Raw genomic sequence first — 16843 nt, 5'->3', positions numbered from 1 at the left:
CACCTCATCTTCTCATACCCGAGACAAAAGAGGCCTACCATGTGTACAGTCTGGTGTGATGTCCTCAAAAAAGTACTGAGTAGCTTCAAAAGCAGAGTCTGGCTCTTCTTGCTCAGGGGATGGATCTAAGCAACACAGTAAAATTCTTTCATTAAAATTTCCACCCTTCAATTAAAAACTGAAAGATTTCCATTAATACATTTAGAATGTTGATTTCTAGAAGTAAAGGTATGAGGGTGTGATGGGCTAGGATTCATCTCTTCTTAACTCACAGGAGATAAATAACTGGACCTGAATTGTCTCCTTCCCAACATCCAATACTGTCTCATATGGAGTTGTTTGCTTTCAGAGGCTTGCTTACCCATCTTCCCATGTCTACTTCCAATACTTTCTTCTGTGCAGCTCAGTGTGTCCTAAGCAGGGTGTGAACTCTTTCCTAGCTGGAAACAGTCTGTCATCATTTGGTATGAGCTTACCAGTCCCCAAATATGAGAAGCTGCATTCTTAAGAATAGATCTTTTCTGTAATAGTTCAATTTTTAAAAAAATTTAAGTATTTTTAAAAAGTATTGTAAGTATTTTTTCCCAGTTAAATTACTTAATCACTCAGGCTTACCTCCAAGCAAAGCCAGCTGGGAGCAATCAGGGATGCATGTTCAAAGCATAGAAAGGTGAATGTCCTCTCAAAGTTTTTAGATATGTTTACCAGAGCATGTAAATGTGCACAAGAATTAAACTACCCAAGCAGTTGCAACGTTCTTAAAGTGCAAGTTCAGAGAGGACCGCGGTAGGTTCTTTATGGCATGTGTGCGACAAGCCAGAGAGGACACAGTTCCAGTATAGCATTTTCAAAACTGTTTTGAGGCGTTTTCATCCCCTCTCCACCCTTAACTGCCTCTGTCACTTAGCTGAGTCCAGGTTTGTACAGCTCTCTGGAAAATACATCTATGAAACGATCTGGAGCTTCCCTCTGCAAACAGTTCTGCCAGCCCAGAGGGGAAACCAAGAAGCAAGCCTGGGGACAGAAATGAGGAGCCAGGACATGCAGGAACATTTCAAACTAGTTTAATTTTCAAACTCTTAAATAGAGTGCATTATGGCAACAACGAAGAACACTGGATTTATGCCTGGGGGATATCACTATCCCAGCTTAACAGGCAAGAGACATACAAATGTTTGTGGAGGAAGCAATTGAGGGCTGTGAGGGTGCTTTCAGACTTTCCAAATCTCTGTCTGGTTAGAGTAGAAGCTCTCTTATTTTACTGCTGCATAAACAGCTACAATAATTCCCACAAATTAAATTTTTAATTGGGAAAGCCAGTCATAACAACTCTGCTCCAAATTCCTGTTCTCAGCAAAACAAGAGCTATTTTAACATCATTTACTTACCAGGCAAAACATGCATTTTATACAGTAGCTTCAGCTTCTCTGTGAGATCTCCATGGCATGCTGCACCTAAACAACATTACATGCAGAACATTACTACTCAGCATTCCATGCCATTTTATTTATTATTGCTGCAATATTTTGGTTTAGAGGCTGCTATATGCACTCTGGGAAGTACTGTACCCCTCTACAGTACTTCCCCAGCTCGAGATCATATAGCTTGACTTCTAAGATCATACAGTAGAAATAGTAAAAGAGCACAGACAAATCTACCCTGAATTTTGTACTTCAATCTTGGGTCCTTTATTAAATGCCTATTTCGTAACACTCCATCTATGGTTATGGCATTATCACTCAGAAAGGCCTCCAGCTGGAACATAACATGACCTTTTTTGTGAGAACTTCCGACTTTCTGATCTGAGGATCCAATAACAACATCACATGTCTCAGAGCATTAAGATATTTACAAAAAAAAAAAAAAAAAAAGAAAAAGAGAGAAATTCAATTCAAGTAAACAGCATTTATCATAGCTTAGCCATGACGTTCAGGCAATATTTTCTGGTGATTTTTTCCACATCAACCCCTATTCTTTTGTGGACTACACTACAATTAGCTGTATGAAATCCAAGAGGTCTGTTGAAGCCCCTCCTTCCAATTAATTAAATAGATAGTACATAATTTTAAAGTGATGAAATAACCAATAATCAGACTTTTTCATAAATCTCACTTCTTGTGACATGCCATTCATAAATAAATGAATTAACCTTCAATAATTAGATTGTGCAGAGATTTATTTTATGTTATAGGTGACTGTGTCAACTTGCCTATGCAAACTACAGTGTAGTGTGGCAAGTACTAACAATCACAGTCTCTTGTAAAGCTTAACACTCCAATAAATACAGATGTTAGGCCAAACATTAGCCGTTCTGCTTTCAACATGGTCCTTTTTAAGCACAAAACCTCCTTATGTTCCTATCTGGTGTATCATACCATGCAGATAATGCTTTCCTGTGGGGTATGCCTAGCCCCCACCCTGGAGGAACATCTGCTGAGATAAGGAGAGTGCCTAAACCTCCCAGCAGAACTCCCCTGGAAAGGGAGCTACTCTTCAGTTACGATGAGAAGAAGACAGACCCAGAATCCTCTGGGAGACCCTATGCAGATCCTTTGTAGCCCACTGGACCTTACCCTCTGATACCCATCCCCTGTATCCCTATAAAGCTAGCCCCCTGCCCCTGTGAGGGCAGAGAGATGCTCGTCCCTGGCTCCCCTTCGCCGAACTAATAAAGCTACCTCGTGTGGAACAGCTACACGGGACTCTCGTCTCTCTCCCTGGTCTGGCCTGGAGGCTGCCCTGCAGAGCTGAGCTGACAATCACTAAAGAGCTGACAGCTTCCTAGCCAGCAGCTGAGGGAAGACACCAGGCCTCGGGAAGACGATCTCTTTTGGGACCATCTCTCCGGACCAGTCACAGCTTCCTCGGTCAGAGCTACTGACCCCACACCAGCTGCCATACTTTCCCTTCTGGTAAAGGCAACATGAAGTAACCAAAGGACAGAATGGGCTGCACTCCTGCATCCTCCACCAACAGGGAACTGCAGGGAAACAGTCACCAAAACAGGATTCAGGGCACACGGTGACATGTGTAGGCTTGCTCGTCTCTCTGTCCCCAGATATGAAGAGAACTGAAAAAGCTCCATAGCTACTGTTTGAGATCAATCTGTGTGTGCTTTCTGATGCGTACTTTTCCTTCCTCCTAATGCACCCCTTTTCCTTTTTGCTCAAAATTAGGAAGAGCATTACCAGCAGGTCAAGGGAGGTGATCCTGCCCCTGAAAGGCTTGGAGAAGTGGTGAGGTTAGCACTCTGCTTTTTGAATATCCTCCTGCATTCTGTGGTTGAAAAAAACCTGTTTGCAAAAAAAAAATACACTCAGGTACTCCTTGCAAGACACAGCTTTCATGGTGCTGACTTCGGCAGGAGGCTCTGACAAGTGCTGCAGTCAGCAGCAGCCACTGGAGAAGTGGGAGAGCTGTGTGCTCTGAGAAGAGAGTATTGCAAAAACCCGACGGGAGGCAGGAGGCCACTTTGAATCGATGTAGAGATCTCTGTAGTTTACTTGGATGTGCAGTCAACAACTGTCATGCTATAATCCAGTGTGCTACAGGGGTGCAGGGGAGCTTTGTCATGAGTGAATAACCCAAAGAGCTCCTAACCAAGGCTGAAAACCTCTCCTGAGCAGCACAACTCACTGGGCAAACCACTCCTATATTTGGACTATATTATTGCAACAGGGCACAGAGTAAACATAAAGAATACACCAGTAGGAAGTTCTTAAGCTATTTGTTGTAGGGACAATGAAAAAGAAATGGAATTATTAGAAGTCCTGGGGCATGGTGAAATATGCTCAAACAGATCCATTGTTCTTTTGTTGACTGCGTTGTCCTTGCTACTACTCACATCCTTCTCAATGAATAAAGGGGTCAGCAGGCTTGACTTATATTTTTGGGGGAAAAAAGGTTTTCAAATTATACTACACTGGGCTTAGTTTCTGAAAAATGTGAGTTTGCAGAATGAGCATTTTTGATTGTTTTGCCCACTGAAGATTTTAATTCAGTCATGTTGGCTTATAGCCACATTTGTGCATTTTACATTCATTTCTGTTCACAGTGCTCAAGACTAGCCCTTGTTCTTATTACTCATTACTGATTCCAAAACATGCTGTCTCAGTCAATAACTGGTCGACTGTTACTAACAGCATCCTGTAAACAGGAAGATTAGTTAATTCCTGGGTCCTCAAAAAGCCATTGAGTGTTACCTGGCAAACAGTACCTCAAATACCAATCACTGCATCATGGGAAGCACTGGGATTTTTTGGGTGGTGTGAAGGGGAGGTGTGCAGACAGTTTTACTGTCACAGCTATTTTGCACTTAAAAGAGAACAGGTGCTGTACAGAGGTTTTAATGCAAGGCTGCATTTGGAGCCCTAATGCTTAAACATACTGTTACAAAGAGTTGCTGAAAGCCAGACTGGGAAACCTTTTCACTGTCAAAAAGGATCAAAATGTAGAGCTGGAGGAAATTCCAGGCTGCTGTGTATCAACATGGTAGATGGCAAGATGTTGGTCACTTACAGCGGACAACTCCTGCTATATTCAAAAAAGAAGTGGCTGGCTCCTACCTCATCTGTGCTTCTTCATGTTAATCCTGGGGCTCACCATGTTGACTTTCATGCCCTGAAATCTTGCTTCTTCAAGACTAAAAACGCTCAGCCTCCCTCTCTGACCTGCACCTCCACTTTCTCCTTTTCAGGGGACTTCCAAACTGCTTTCTGCAGTCTTGGTTACTGATCTCAGAGGCAACAGAGGTAGCAGCTCAGACTCTAACTGTGACTAGGAGTAATACACTGTTAAGCACACGTGTTGCAGTTAATTTTGTGTTGAAAGTTAGCAGTCAGTGAAATCCTCAAGTCCTAACAGATCTGTTCACATGTTGTCCTTTTCCAGCGATACACCACTGGCTAATGTAGATTCACCTACTAAGACCAGCCTAAACCCCAGAGGGAACCACTGTCACAGGCATGACAAAATGAGCTGAACAGAAACAAACTGGTTTGTCACGTTGTTCTGAAAGTGCTGTGGATCCTCCTTACTTAGCCCAGAGACGAATTCACGGAAGTTGATGAGCAGGTCTCCGTTTTCATCCAGAAGCCTGAACAAGCGGGCAGCCAATATATCTGAGTGAGTTCCACATGCCCAGGGGAAGAGGAGGGCAAACATGCCCTTGAACTGCTCAAAGTCAATGCGGTACTGCTCCAGGTAAGGCAGGCTGGGGTCGTGCCGTTCCGTGGCATTGCTGTTTCCTCCCCAGTAGCAGCTGGTCAGGTGTTCGGCCTGAACAGAAGGTAAACACCATGAGATTGTCAGCACCTCTATAAACAATTCATTGCTCTCCATGATAAAAAAAATTCCAAACAACTCTTCCCTGCATTCTTAAAACAATGCAAGATAACACATGCATTTCGATTCACCCAGCCCTTCCACTTCTGGAAGCGGTTTCTCCTCTAACCAGCATAAAAAAGCATCCCTCTATAAAAAAACAAAAAAGAAGGTAAAGCAAAACTTTTTCTGCTTCCCAGTCAGATGAAACATGAAATACCTGTTTTGGTCAGAGCTGTGACTTCACAGGCTTGTTGTGCTTAGTCACCCTCTGCACCCTCATCAAGCTGTCAAGTCAGAAGTCTCATGAAATCTTTATTTAATCTTTAATCATATGGAAATAGCTGTTTATTTGAAATATTTTTTGTTGCACTGTAGATTCTCAAAAATACTGAATACTGTACTATTCTTTCAGTCTTACTGAAGTCGGTGGAGGTTCTGGAGCTGATTTTGGCAGAATCTAATTCAAAATAATTCAGAAGCTTAGAGAAAAAGATCCCAGCCCTGCACAGCAATCAACTAGGGAGGACTGTCTGACTTGGTCTCACTTATTTCTGGAAGACTGAAAGAAGGCACTGCAGGATTTGGACAACTTGGACTTGTCGTTACAGATGGGAAACTAAAAGGAAATAAATTCTTCATCATATTAAAAAAAAAATTCTGTTATAAAAAAACAGAGGAAGAAAGTAATTTGTTTTAAGACGTTGTGGATGAAGGTGAAGTTAACGCATTTAAATGCTCACCTTTAAATTTGTGGATCTAATGGCAATGCTGTACAACCAACTTACAAAGACACATCACTTTGTGACATTAAATTCCCATGTAATGCATTAAAGCATTAACAATGGCAGAAATCAGCTATTGCAATAAGAAAGTATTAACTGTCTGAGACAATAGAACAATTGTGATAAATTTCAAAACTTGGGTTAGGTAGAGAGAGACATATGTTTAGTTTCTAATGATTGATCAAAAGCCACTATCCACTTTTTCATTTAATAGTTTCATCAGTACATACTTTTTTTCTGTGGACAAATCATCTAGTGAATGAATCCTTTCCAGATGTTTAAAAACTGCTTGAGGTTTTTTTTTTTTGTGTATCAATAATACAGCAGCTAATTCAAGTTTGTATCAAGATACCCAATAATAACTGACAGACTTGACCTGGTGCTTAGACAAGACAGAGTCCCACATCAAAAATGAACATTTACACTTCCTGGAGGCACATGATCTTATCTTCACTTAGCTTTACCTTGAAAAGCGCATATAGTTCCTCCAGTTCATCAATAGTAAAAGAAGTCTCTGTCACAATAGTTCGTACCTTTTGAAACACAACATTAACAGTTAGAGATTTGAAATCCATGTCTCACTGAAAAGTTAATTTAAACTTCAGAAACTGATTGAACTTACTATTTGCAAAGAACATTATTTCAGTACTTACCACATTGCGCTTCGTAGTATCTTCAAGGGTTTGGATGACTTTCAGTCTTTGTTTGAATCTCATTTGTTCAATTAAATCTGCCCGGATACTTCCGAATTTCTTGAAAGAGAAAAAGTAGTACATGATTGTCTGTGTATTAATATTCAGAATATTTAGATTGCCTTTAATGTATTTGAGAAATTAATTTAATTACATGATGTACCACAAATGAAGCTGCTGTTAATGCATTTTTCTAACACATTACAAAGTTACAAAGACTAGATTTTATTTTTCCCAAGAACTTATTTTAATTTGAAAGGTCTTAATTTCAAACTCTCTCATTTCAAACTGTAATCTCAGTAGTTAAGAAACTTATGGCTGGGCAAATCTCTGTGAATAGATTGTTTTGTAAGTCCTCCTGCAGAGTTTTATTTCAGCTTCTCCTGGAATGTCTCATAATCACAACAGAAAGAGGATATTGAACTAACTGGATCTCTAATGGCTGAGACAGTACAGCAGTCCTTACATTCTGAGAATCTGAAACCAACTAGCAAGATTGCAATTTCCACTAGGAAGATATTCTCTTTAATACCCAAGTCTTACTTTCGAAAGTTTTATCACAATGCACGTAACAGTGTCAGTGTCCTGCACATACTACAAAAGCATCCTAGGGGGAAAACCTATTAGGAATAATATTCTGTATTTTCATATGCAGAGGAATGCCTGATCCCTAAGATTTATTTTTGTAGAAGTATTATAAGCAGAAGTTTCTTGCCATCCAAAATCCACTTGTAACACTGAGGAATTCACAGCAGGAACAATAATGCCAGACATCAACTACACCACATGTAAAGCTATAAAGGGGTGGCAGGACACACTTTCACACAAGATGGGTTTATATTTCCAGTGCAAGTGCATCTACATAAGCAGGTCATAATTTCCTGGCACATTCTTGTAAATGAAATTAATGCTAAAGCTGCATTTATAGATAAAGGTGTTCACCTTTATCATGTACCTTAGCAGTAGAAAGAGGCTTCATGTACTTGTGAGCGTTTTGCAAATAAAGAAGTCTTCTGACAAAAATGGCATGTAGATAAACCTTCATGAATATCAAGCACCACAGAGGTCACAAAACCTTGAAAAGACAGATCTTTTGTGGCTTTTAGGCCACACCTATTCCAGTAATCAGAGTTTATTCACTGGTCTGGGGGCCAAATAAGAAGGTCTGTTCACATCCATAAAACTAAAACTCATGTAGTCTACCAAAAAGGAAGGTTGCAGGTGATTACCTTCTGGGAATGGTCCTTTGCCCAGGCAAAGTTTCAAACTGTACAAGGAGTTGTTGGAAGGGTGTCACCGTTCTAGGTCAAAACAGTATCAAACCTTTCCACAGCACAGACCTTTGAGTGTCAGCCCTTTAGTTAAAATGGCCAAGATCCAGATACCACTGTACACACAGCTGAAGTGTTGAAGGCCTATTTTTTTTCCAAATTACCTAACATACAAATTAAATGAGTTAAACACATAACAGCTCTGATTATGAGTCTACACTCCTCAGCTAGTGAGTTATGCACAGGCTCTTAAAACTGCAGCGATTATGCATTATTTCAGCCACTTCTACTATAACTATTATGACACCAGGACCTATGGCTTCTGAATTAAATACAAAACTGAATGAAAGGATAAGAGAGTTCTTACTAAAAACTGTTTTCAGTATATTAAGAAAGCACTGGCAGTGTAAAATGTACTTGTTATGTATATGCTCTTATTTAAAGACTGTTTCTCCTTTAAAAGTAGAAAGCCTGCTCAGTATCATCACAGAGAGGGGTGCTAATCACTTATTTACCAAAAAATTCTTCTGCATCACTTCAACTTTTACTGGAGACTTCTCATATATGCATCTAACATGACTACATAAGAGCTGGACTGTGTCAGAGCATGATGGAAAGCAGATCTTTATAAAACAATTCAAATATTGTGCCTTTGCCAGTGCCATCAAGTTCTCAGACTCATCACATTCCCATGACAAATATCATAAGACAGTCAGAAGGGACAAAGTTTTCCCCTCTCCTTGGGGATGGTGTGTGTATACTTGAGGGAAAGCAAAGGTCTCCAGAAAAATCCCATCTTTTCTTCAGCTGTAGGTCTTCCTATTATTTTCAAATGATAAATGTCTACAAGACTAAGAATAGATGGTTACCTAGCAAGTACTCTTAACAGTTTAAATTCCAAAAAATAACAAAAATATGCTCACTTAGTTGATATTTCATTCTTTGTAGCTGTAACAAAGCTAGCAGTGAGTTCTCAGCCCTGACTGCACATACCTCATGCAGAAACATAACAGGTGTAACAGATGCCTTAAAAGTTTTTGAATCTTAATAGTTTACTAAAGAATTGTTGGGGGTTTTTTTAATAAATTAATTAACAGCAACTCTCTTGAAACTAATTCTCTCTTTGCAAACAGCTCCTGCTTTCCTCACATTTCCTCATTCCCCATGCTACTTGTTTTGCCTAATTATACTGAAGTGCAGTTGGTTATTTACCTAGACGGAGCTACAAGGTTCTGTGCTGCAGAGGGCCCAAAAAGACAGACTGGCTCTGCATGGAGTCAGGTTATTCATCTTAGAGCAGTTACGCCAATGCAAGCAGTCTTCATGGTGAGGAAAACAGGAAAATGTAAGGGAAACACAATTTCACATAAACTCCCTCCTGGCCATTCTGACATCTACCAAACATCCATCTACCCTGATACACTTTTCCTTTTAGCACAGAATACACAGAGGACTGCCTACTTCCTTATTAAACATGGTATGTTAAAGCAAGGGGGGTTAGGGATATAGGAAGTGCCTTTGACAAAGCTGTGCCATTGCTAAGTATAAACCAACTTCCTGAACTAAAATTACTCATTTACCCTGCATGTCAATAGAAGAGAATAATGTAAATTAAGGAGAAAAAATCTTTACATTTTTTCCTTAATTTTTATAAAAAATGGGTATGTCAGTGTAACCATCAGAGGTATTTTAACTGATGACATTTTTTTTAAATTTAAGGACAATGAAACCAGTCTGCAGATTTTAGTTGGTTTTGCAGGCTTTGTCCTGTCCTTTATAGATATTAGTTATTACTAGCTCCTTTCACTTGAATTTTTTTTTAGCTTTGGTGATAGTAGAGAATACAGTCACAATCAGCCCACGGTCACAATCAGCACTTGTTAAGAAAAAAAAGGCAAAAGAAACAAAGTTTCACTGATAATAGAAAGGTCTTCTGAAATCATACAGATTTCACTACTATTTCAGTTTGGAAAAGCACAAAAAAGCTTAAATGAGAATTAGCATTTTTCAAGTTAAAAGTTCAGCCTTTTGTTTGTAAATCACTTTTTGGCCGTGGGCTGCTCTCCTTTGAGGCCTCAGACTTCTCTATGAGACAGCTCCAATTACAAATTTTGGTTAAAGGAAGATGAAAGTCTAACTCCTCTTCCTTGCTCCATTTCAGCCTTCTCAGATGAGTCTGCCTTTCTTCTGTGTCCTTTCTGTTTCAAGCAAAGCCAAACCATAGAGCATCAAATCCTCTGTGAAGCAGAAGTTGTGTGCATTGGCAAGTTCTTGTTAAGAAGTCTTATCCTACCTCATAGGAAGACCTGATTAGCCTGAAGATATCCACCTCAGGATAAGGCTCTACATCATCACTGAGCAGGGAGTGAAGATGAGGAATGGGAGGAAGAGTGCTGTCCTTATTAGTTATGCTGTCCAAGTATCTGGTGGGGAAAAAAATAAGGAAATGAGAAACCCAAGATAAATTTGTACACCCTCCCTTCTGAGGGTTAACAGCATACAGGTCGCATATTGATTATCAAATGTAAAAATGATCAAGCCATTCTCTAGGAAGAGTAAGGTTATAGTACTGAAATTTATTAAGAAAAAAATTCCAAAGTTCCAGCAGCAGCTTGAAAACTGAACACGCTACCAAGCACAAGGAAATCAGAGGTTACACTCAGCAGTATTAGTTCCGATTAAATGACTCAAGCCACTCTATCCATCATCATCCTGCTTCACTGAGATCTGTTTGTTCAAGATCCTACCTAATTCTTCTGAGTTCTACTTAGTCTACTCCCAAAACAATCTCCCTCGACATCAAGGCTTTTTCTTAGTAACATTTAAAAGGCAGCAGGCTGAAGTAACAAAACTCATGTAATCCACTAAAATAATGAATCAAGTTAAATTTCTATAACCAGATTTGGGAAGTTTATTTGAATGTCTTGAAAGAAGGATTTATGTCTTGTTGGTCACTTAGCATTATTTTAAAATAATGGAAGGACTACCTTATGTGGATGAAAGGGGACTATAAGCATGTAAAGGATTTACATATATGGTACCGGTTTAAATTTAGTATTTCAACATAGAATATAAATCAGAAGAGCAAGCAAAAAAAACCCCAAAAACACGAAGATACTTAATTTTCTGTAATAAATACCTTCCCAAGACTGTCATGGCTTCTCCATCATCTTTACAGTTAAGCAGCTTGTCTACATTAGCTTCGAGGACAGCAAGTGCTAACTGAAATATCACCTTTATTCCTTCACAGAAGAAACAATCCACAACCACCACTGCACTTTCAAATGGCATTACACTGAGGAAAAGAGTGAGGAACCAGGACAGGGAGATGGTGGAGATTACACCCAAGTCCTGCATGCAGTCATAAAGCTGTGGAATGTAGTCACGAGCCAACTCTTCAAAGACACCTTGATCAACCAATGCTCCTGTTAAAGACAAATAAGGCTAAATTAATCCAGGAGCAACTGACACGTTGCCATTTAGGGGAGGAAAAACCTTCTATATATCCTATGTATATAAATAAAAAGCCTAAGAATATTTTGCATGGTGCTTATGCACATTTTCTCACTTTCAAATAAGTAGCGGATTCTGTTATACTACTGAGCTATATATACAAATTGACCCATAATAAGGTTTTTTCTGTTTTAATTATATACTCCATAATAAATAAAAAAGGATTAATTTGGTCTAGCACCAGCTGAAGTTAAACAGTGGCTTGATATTATCATTACTAATTGGAGTAAGACCTCAGCATCACCTGTTGAATGAGGCCAAGGGTGACTGTGAGGGTTTAGATTTACTTCAAGAGAACCCCATGTTATACATGCCATTTTAACCAGGACAGGAAGAATAATTTCTAAGGCTGAGTATCTCAAGTATTTGTGAGACATAGTAAAAACAGATTCCATGATACACTGAAGTCACTCACTTCCACATACGCAAGAAAGCTCATCTGACAACAACAGCTTTCTGAAACTTGTGCCCTTTCAAATCAGAGGCACAGGCACAAAGACTTCTACTGCAAACTGCTAAAGCTCCTGTTTCCACCTTACCAGTCAGCTAACTGGATCATCTAAAACTCAAATTTTAGCCTCCCATCTCTTCTTAAAAATCTACTTTGCTTAAGCACACTTTAGAATGCCATCTGATCCTAAGTAAGTGATAAACTATTAACTATAACAGTACCTCTTCAGGAAATTGTCTTTATTCTCCTGAGCAAGCTGTCTTGTCACTAGCATGCACAGATACATCTACCCACATATTTGTTTCAGTACAAATACCACCAATTAATTTGGTTATTTTTTGTAGGGTCGTTTCAAAAATGTCCCCACAGCATACCAACAACTCTTGTGTTGTAGTAGTCAGGCAGCATACGCTCACACAGAGCCACCAGCAGCCAGAAAGCTTCCTCCTCTTTTGCATAAAGGAGGAGCACTGAAGTGACAATATTCATAGCCTAAAAGAAAGGGAAATACAATTATTCAATATCTAGTGCTGTACCTGGGCAGGTGAGTGGTTAGGAAATTAGCTACATCTCTCCCTGCAGATCCCAAACTGTTCGAGTACTTCCCTGTAAAAACAGCAGTGTTTCCCAGTGCTCAAAGAAAGGCTTAAGAAAGCCTCAAATCACAAAAAAATTTTAAGGTTTTTCCTTAGTTTTGTTGTTTTACTGGGGTTTTTGGGTTGGTTGGTTTTGTGTTGCGGATTTTTTTTTTAAGAAATCAAGATTTTTTTCCTAATCAAGGGCTGACTCAGGTCTGCAAGCATCACTGTTATAATGATATTGATATTCTGCCATAGGTGCTCTTGGGGAATCTGGGTCTGGTGCAGCCAAAACACCTCCCACAGCACTAGTCATGTGCCTGAATTCTCACTGTAGCTGGATCAAATCTCAAGGTTATTAATTACTGTGACAGCTTTAGGGACCAGTACTGAAGTGTCTTTCCACTGCTCCTCTGTTAAATAATCTTTGCAAACATTGTAGCTATTACTTAGTACCACACTTTGTTATTAAATAATTTACAATGGTATCTGTTAGAACTGCTTGCAGTATGTTGCATCTAGAAGTCTTAACAGTCGGACATTAATCAGGCTTCTTAATACTAATGCATTTAAGTCTCCTCTTTGCAAAACTATGTAGGAAGGAAAAAAAAAGGCCCAGGTGATAAACCAAAATTACATAGTAAGAAAGAATGATTTAGGACCAGAAACTAAAGTGACTTGAATTATGGACATAAGAACCTCGAAACCATGCACAGGGGTCAGCATTAACTCTACAGATACATGGTTGGGACTCACAGTCATATCTCCTAGGACGCTTTATTTTTTGCCAAGTGTTTGGGGTTTTTTTGCTTCCATTTTTGTTTGTTTTCTTTTTTGGTTTCTTTTTATTGTTTTGAATGATTGCATGGCATCATTGAAAGAGGAAGGGAGGTTCTGGAGTGTTATAACTTATACACTGAATAATAATTCATGATAGGATGAATAGATAAAAATAGACAATAATTTAAGGCTCAACATAAAGTGTTTTGGTTTTCAGGAGATTTTTTGTTAATAAGGAAAGAACCTCTTCATGGTCCATTGTCATTTTCTGTAGACCGCTCTGTTATCTTCTGTCCAGTTTCTAGATTTATGAGCAGAAAATATGCTTACAGAAAACATCTCTCAACATGTGTGGCTAATACTACTGTTAGAGCAGGTCCTTGTGTGACGTCCCTCTGGCCTCAGCATTCCTGCCTCTCTGCAGCACTGAGGCTTGAGCTCACAGCACCATCCACACCTCAGTGTACTTCACACAGCCAAACACTCATGCGCATGACTGAAGAAACACGACTGCAAGAAAAGAACTGGAATTCCAGAAACTGAAGGAGTGCAGGGTATTTCAATTACCTGACAATATCCTATGTTTGGATTTCTGAAAGCATAAGCTGTCAAGACTCTCCTTAAAGCAGCAATACCCATCTCATTCTGGAATGCAGGGTGTTCTGGAAGGGAGCGGTGCAGATCCCTTTCTATCTCTTCTGTAGCAAGATTGTATTTTCCCATCGATTTCTCCACTAGGTCCTCATAATAGCCAGGATGAGTGGCCATTTCATTAATGGCTCCTAGGAGAGAGAGGACAGTATTAAAACCAGGAGAAAAAGGAAGATTTAGCAGGTACAGCATTCCAACATTATGATCTACTCCCCTTCCATTCTGAATGTTACCAAGAACTTTGAAAGCAAATGTGAAAATATTATTTCTTTAAAGGTGATTAAAAAAAAAAAAAAAAAAAAAAAGATGTGCCTTGATGATTATTACTCCTTCCTGTCTTCTCTACAGGCATTTTTATAATGAGGTTAAAATCTCTCTCAGCCAGAACAGGAGGCATGAAGAACAAACCAACTGTGCAGTCACATGGTATCATGAGCTCCCTCTGCAGCTGGCTGTGGGTTTTGTTATCCTAAATAACTCAAAACTCGTCTCTGAGAAAGCTACTTGCCCTGAGGACAGAGTAGATTAATGTTTGGTTGCAGAGAGTATGATATGTCAGCAAAAAGCAAGAGACAGAAACTCATGAGCTCTATTCCTACTTCTGAAAATGACTCTGTCATCTTGGGCAGGGCACTCAGCCTGAGAGATACCACTGCATGCTCCCAGAGTTGCTATGAGATTTCACTACTGACTTTACAACTTCTCTGGAAAAGAAAAGCAAGTGTCAATAGCACAAAGTAATGTACATAGAAAACACAAATTATAGATACACTGTGAATATTGGTCCAAACTAGCTGTTAATAGGACACAAAAAAGAGCTGTGCATTCCTGTGTATATTTTCTGAAAACATTTCTTTAGTGCCCAGCAGCAAAGCGAAGATGTACATGACTATGTATTACTAGGGAAGAAACAGAAAACAAACCTGAAAGCATCATGTGCTCATACCCTAAGTGGTGTAGGTAGCTGTGGTAACTATCTTGGGGAGGGTAGAGCTAAAGAAGGCATATGGTGATAGGTAATGAAGAAAGCCCTAGGTAGGACTGATTTCCATATAACTGATAATAAAATTCTTCAACTTCAAAAAAAAAAAACTTTAAGCGAACACAGATCTAGAGAATCCTTTTTAGCACAGAATCCCAGACAAATATTTTCACACCGTTTTTCACATAATGGAAGCATCTAATAAAATGTTACAGTAGCTTTATTATCAACAAAAAAAAAGGTAGTGGTTACATGCAACATGCCTAAACTCTGGAATTCCTTGCAACAATTGCTGTGAAGGCCAACAGCTTAACTGGATGCAGAAATTAATAAATAAATGGGAATTAGGCTTGCTGGTGGTTGCTGAACATCTAGAAGGTCCCTACACTGCTGGCTTCCAGTTACAGAGTGTGCATTCTGCTTTTTATATATTCTTCCTTAATTATGTGAGCCTGTTTGAGAAAGGGTATTTTCTGGTCTGAACAGAAATCTTGTCTAAACCTGTCTGATGCCTGTTAACAATCACAGCCTTACTTACTCCAAATATTTTCAGACACTTATTATGTGCACCTTTAATTATCTTTGAAAACCTTTCTTCCCTCATGCTTTTGCTTCTATCCCACAGACACATTCAACTGAAAACCTACCTGAAAAGAGCAGCCAAAGATCCCCTCTCATGCTTTCTGGAATGCCCTTTAGCACAAGGTCTCTTGTTTTCTCTGTACGATACATACAAACCCCTTGGCCATATTCAGCAAAGTGAATCTTCCAGGCCTGTTCCTTCAGGAACTCCTTAGCCTAAAAGCAAAGAAAGGCAGGCACAAAGATGCAGCTTCTCTTTCTAACACTCTGACCCACTAAAATCTTGAGTGCTAAAAAGCCTGCAATATCCTAACTTTCCAAGTGAGCAAGAAATAACTTGGCTACAGTCCAGTTATGTTCTTAATGGGCTGCCTCCTCCCATTTCCTAGTTTCTATGCCAGTAGACCTTGCTGTTAAGAGAAGCAGTTATACTTAAGAGCAGGAATACAACCTCTCCTTGTATTACATCCAACTTGCTTTTATGTAGTGAAGTTATTTGTATGGGTAAAACAACAACATGTTCAAGCCTTTACTTCTGTGAAAAATACTGCCTTTTCTTAACTGTCTGGCAGAACAAAACTCTTCTGGGTCAGAAACATGGGTTTTAAAGCAAACATAATTTAACAGCTTTTTCAGTCAGGTGGAGCACTCAGAGGTGTATTTTACCAGCTTAGGGTTGAACTCCTCAGGTGACCTGCGCCGATACATTGTCATTAAAGCCTGAGTTGCTGTTGGAATGCCATTATCATTGAGGTTGAACTGTCGCTCTCCCTCCGACTCAGAGCTCAGGCTTTTGTGAGGGCTGGCAGAAATTAAACTACTTGACCTTGTAAACACCTGTAGAAATAAGTCACAAGCAATACAGGCATAAAGATGAGCCAGTGTCTGGACTTCTTACTTCACTTTACTTAAAAAATTATACATGCTAACAGTTAACAAAGACATATGGCAGCAGAAATTAAACCAGTACAGAATAATGAAATAGCTTCCAGTTTTTCAATAGCTCTCCTGAAACACAACCACATTCTAGAACTAGAATTGCTAAGGTAATGTTAACCTTAACTAGCCCTGGGCAACTGAACTAGCTCCCTTGGTCTGTCAACATCATAGGACTGTTAGATTGTGATTTGGAATAAAAGGATTTTCTGACTTCTCAAACAGCTTTAAAACTGCATCACAGTAAAATCTCACAGAGCAGTTCACACCAAATGCCTTGAAATTGCAAGTAGGCAATCA

The 16843-nt window shown here is 39.4% G+C and overlaps 1 protein-coding gene across 2 annotated transcripts in view; it reads right to left on the bottom strand.

Annotated features, from left to right (window-relative positions):
• Nucleotides 1-16843, bottom strand: part of TBC1D9 (TBC1 domain family member 9) — a 48461-nt gene that overhangs the window by 4350 nt on the left and 27268 nt on the right. For both annotated transcript variants that reach the window (XM_042051930.1, XM_042051931.1), the window contains exons 8-18: nucleotides 16274-16444; nucleotides 15673-15823; nucleotides 13960-14174; nucleotides 12409-12526; nucleotides 11210-11495; nucleotides 10364-10493; nucleotides 6761-6859; nucleotides 6572-6640; nucleotides 5037-5277; nucleotides 1389-1454; nucleotides 39-125 (exon numbers count right to left, since the gene is read on the bottom strand). In XM_042051930.1, the coding sequence (XP_041907864.1) occupies nucleotides 39-125; nucleotides 1389-1454; nucleotides 5037-5277; nucleotides 6572-6640; nucleotides 6761-6859; nucleotides 10364-10493; nucleotides 11210-11495; nucleotides 12409-12526; nucleotides 13960-14174; nucleotides 15673-15823; nucleotides 16274-16444 (1633 nt within the window). The remainder of the gene's footprint in view (nucleotides 1-38; nucleotides 126-1388; nucleotides 1455-5036; nucleotides 5278-6571; nucleotides 6641-6760; nucleotides 6860-10363; nucleotides 10494-11209; nucleotides 11496-12408; nucleotides 12527-13959; nucleotides 14175-15672; nucleotides 15824-16273; nucleotides 16445-16843) is intronic.

Source organism: Corvus kubaryi, unplaced genomic scaffold (genome assembly GCF_017639235.1).
Source record: "Corvus kubaryi isolate FWS band 111438036 unplaced genomic scaffold, C.kubaryi_AGA036_p1.0 77, whole genome shotgun sequence".
NCBI lineage: Eukaryota > Metazoa > Chordata > Aves > Passeriformes > Corvidae > Corvus > Corvus kubaryi.
Note: the sequence above shows the minus strand (reverse complement) of the source record. Positions and strands in the feature narration are given on the sequence as shown.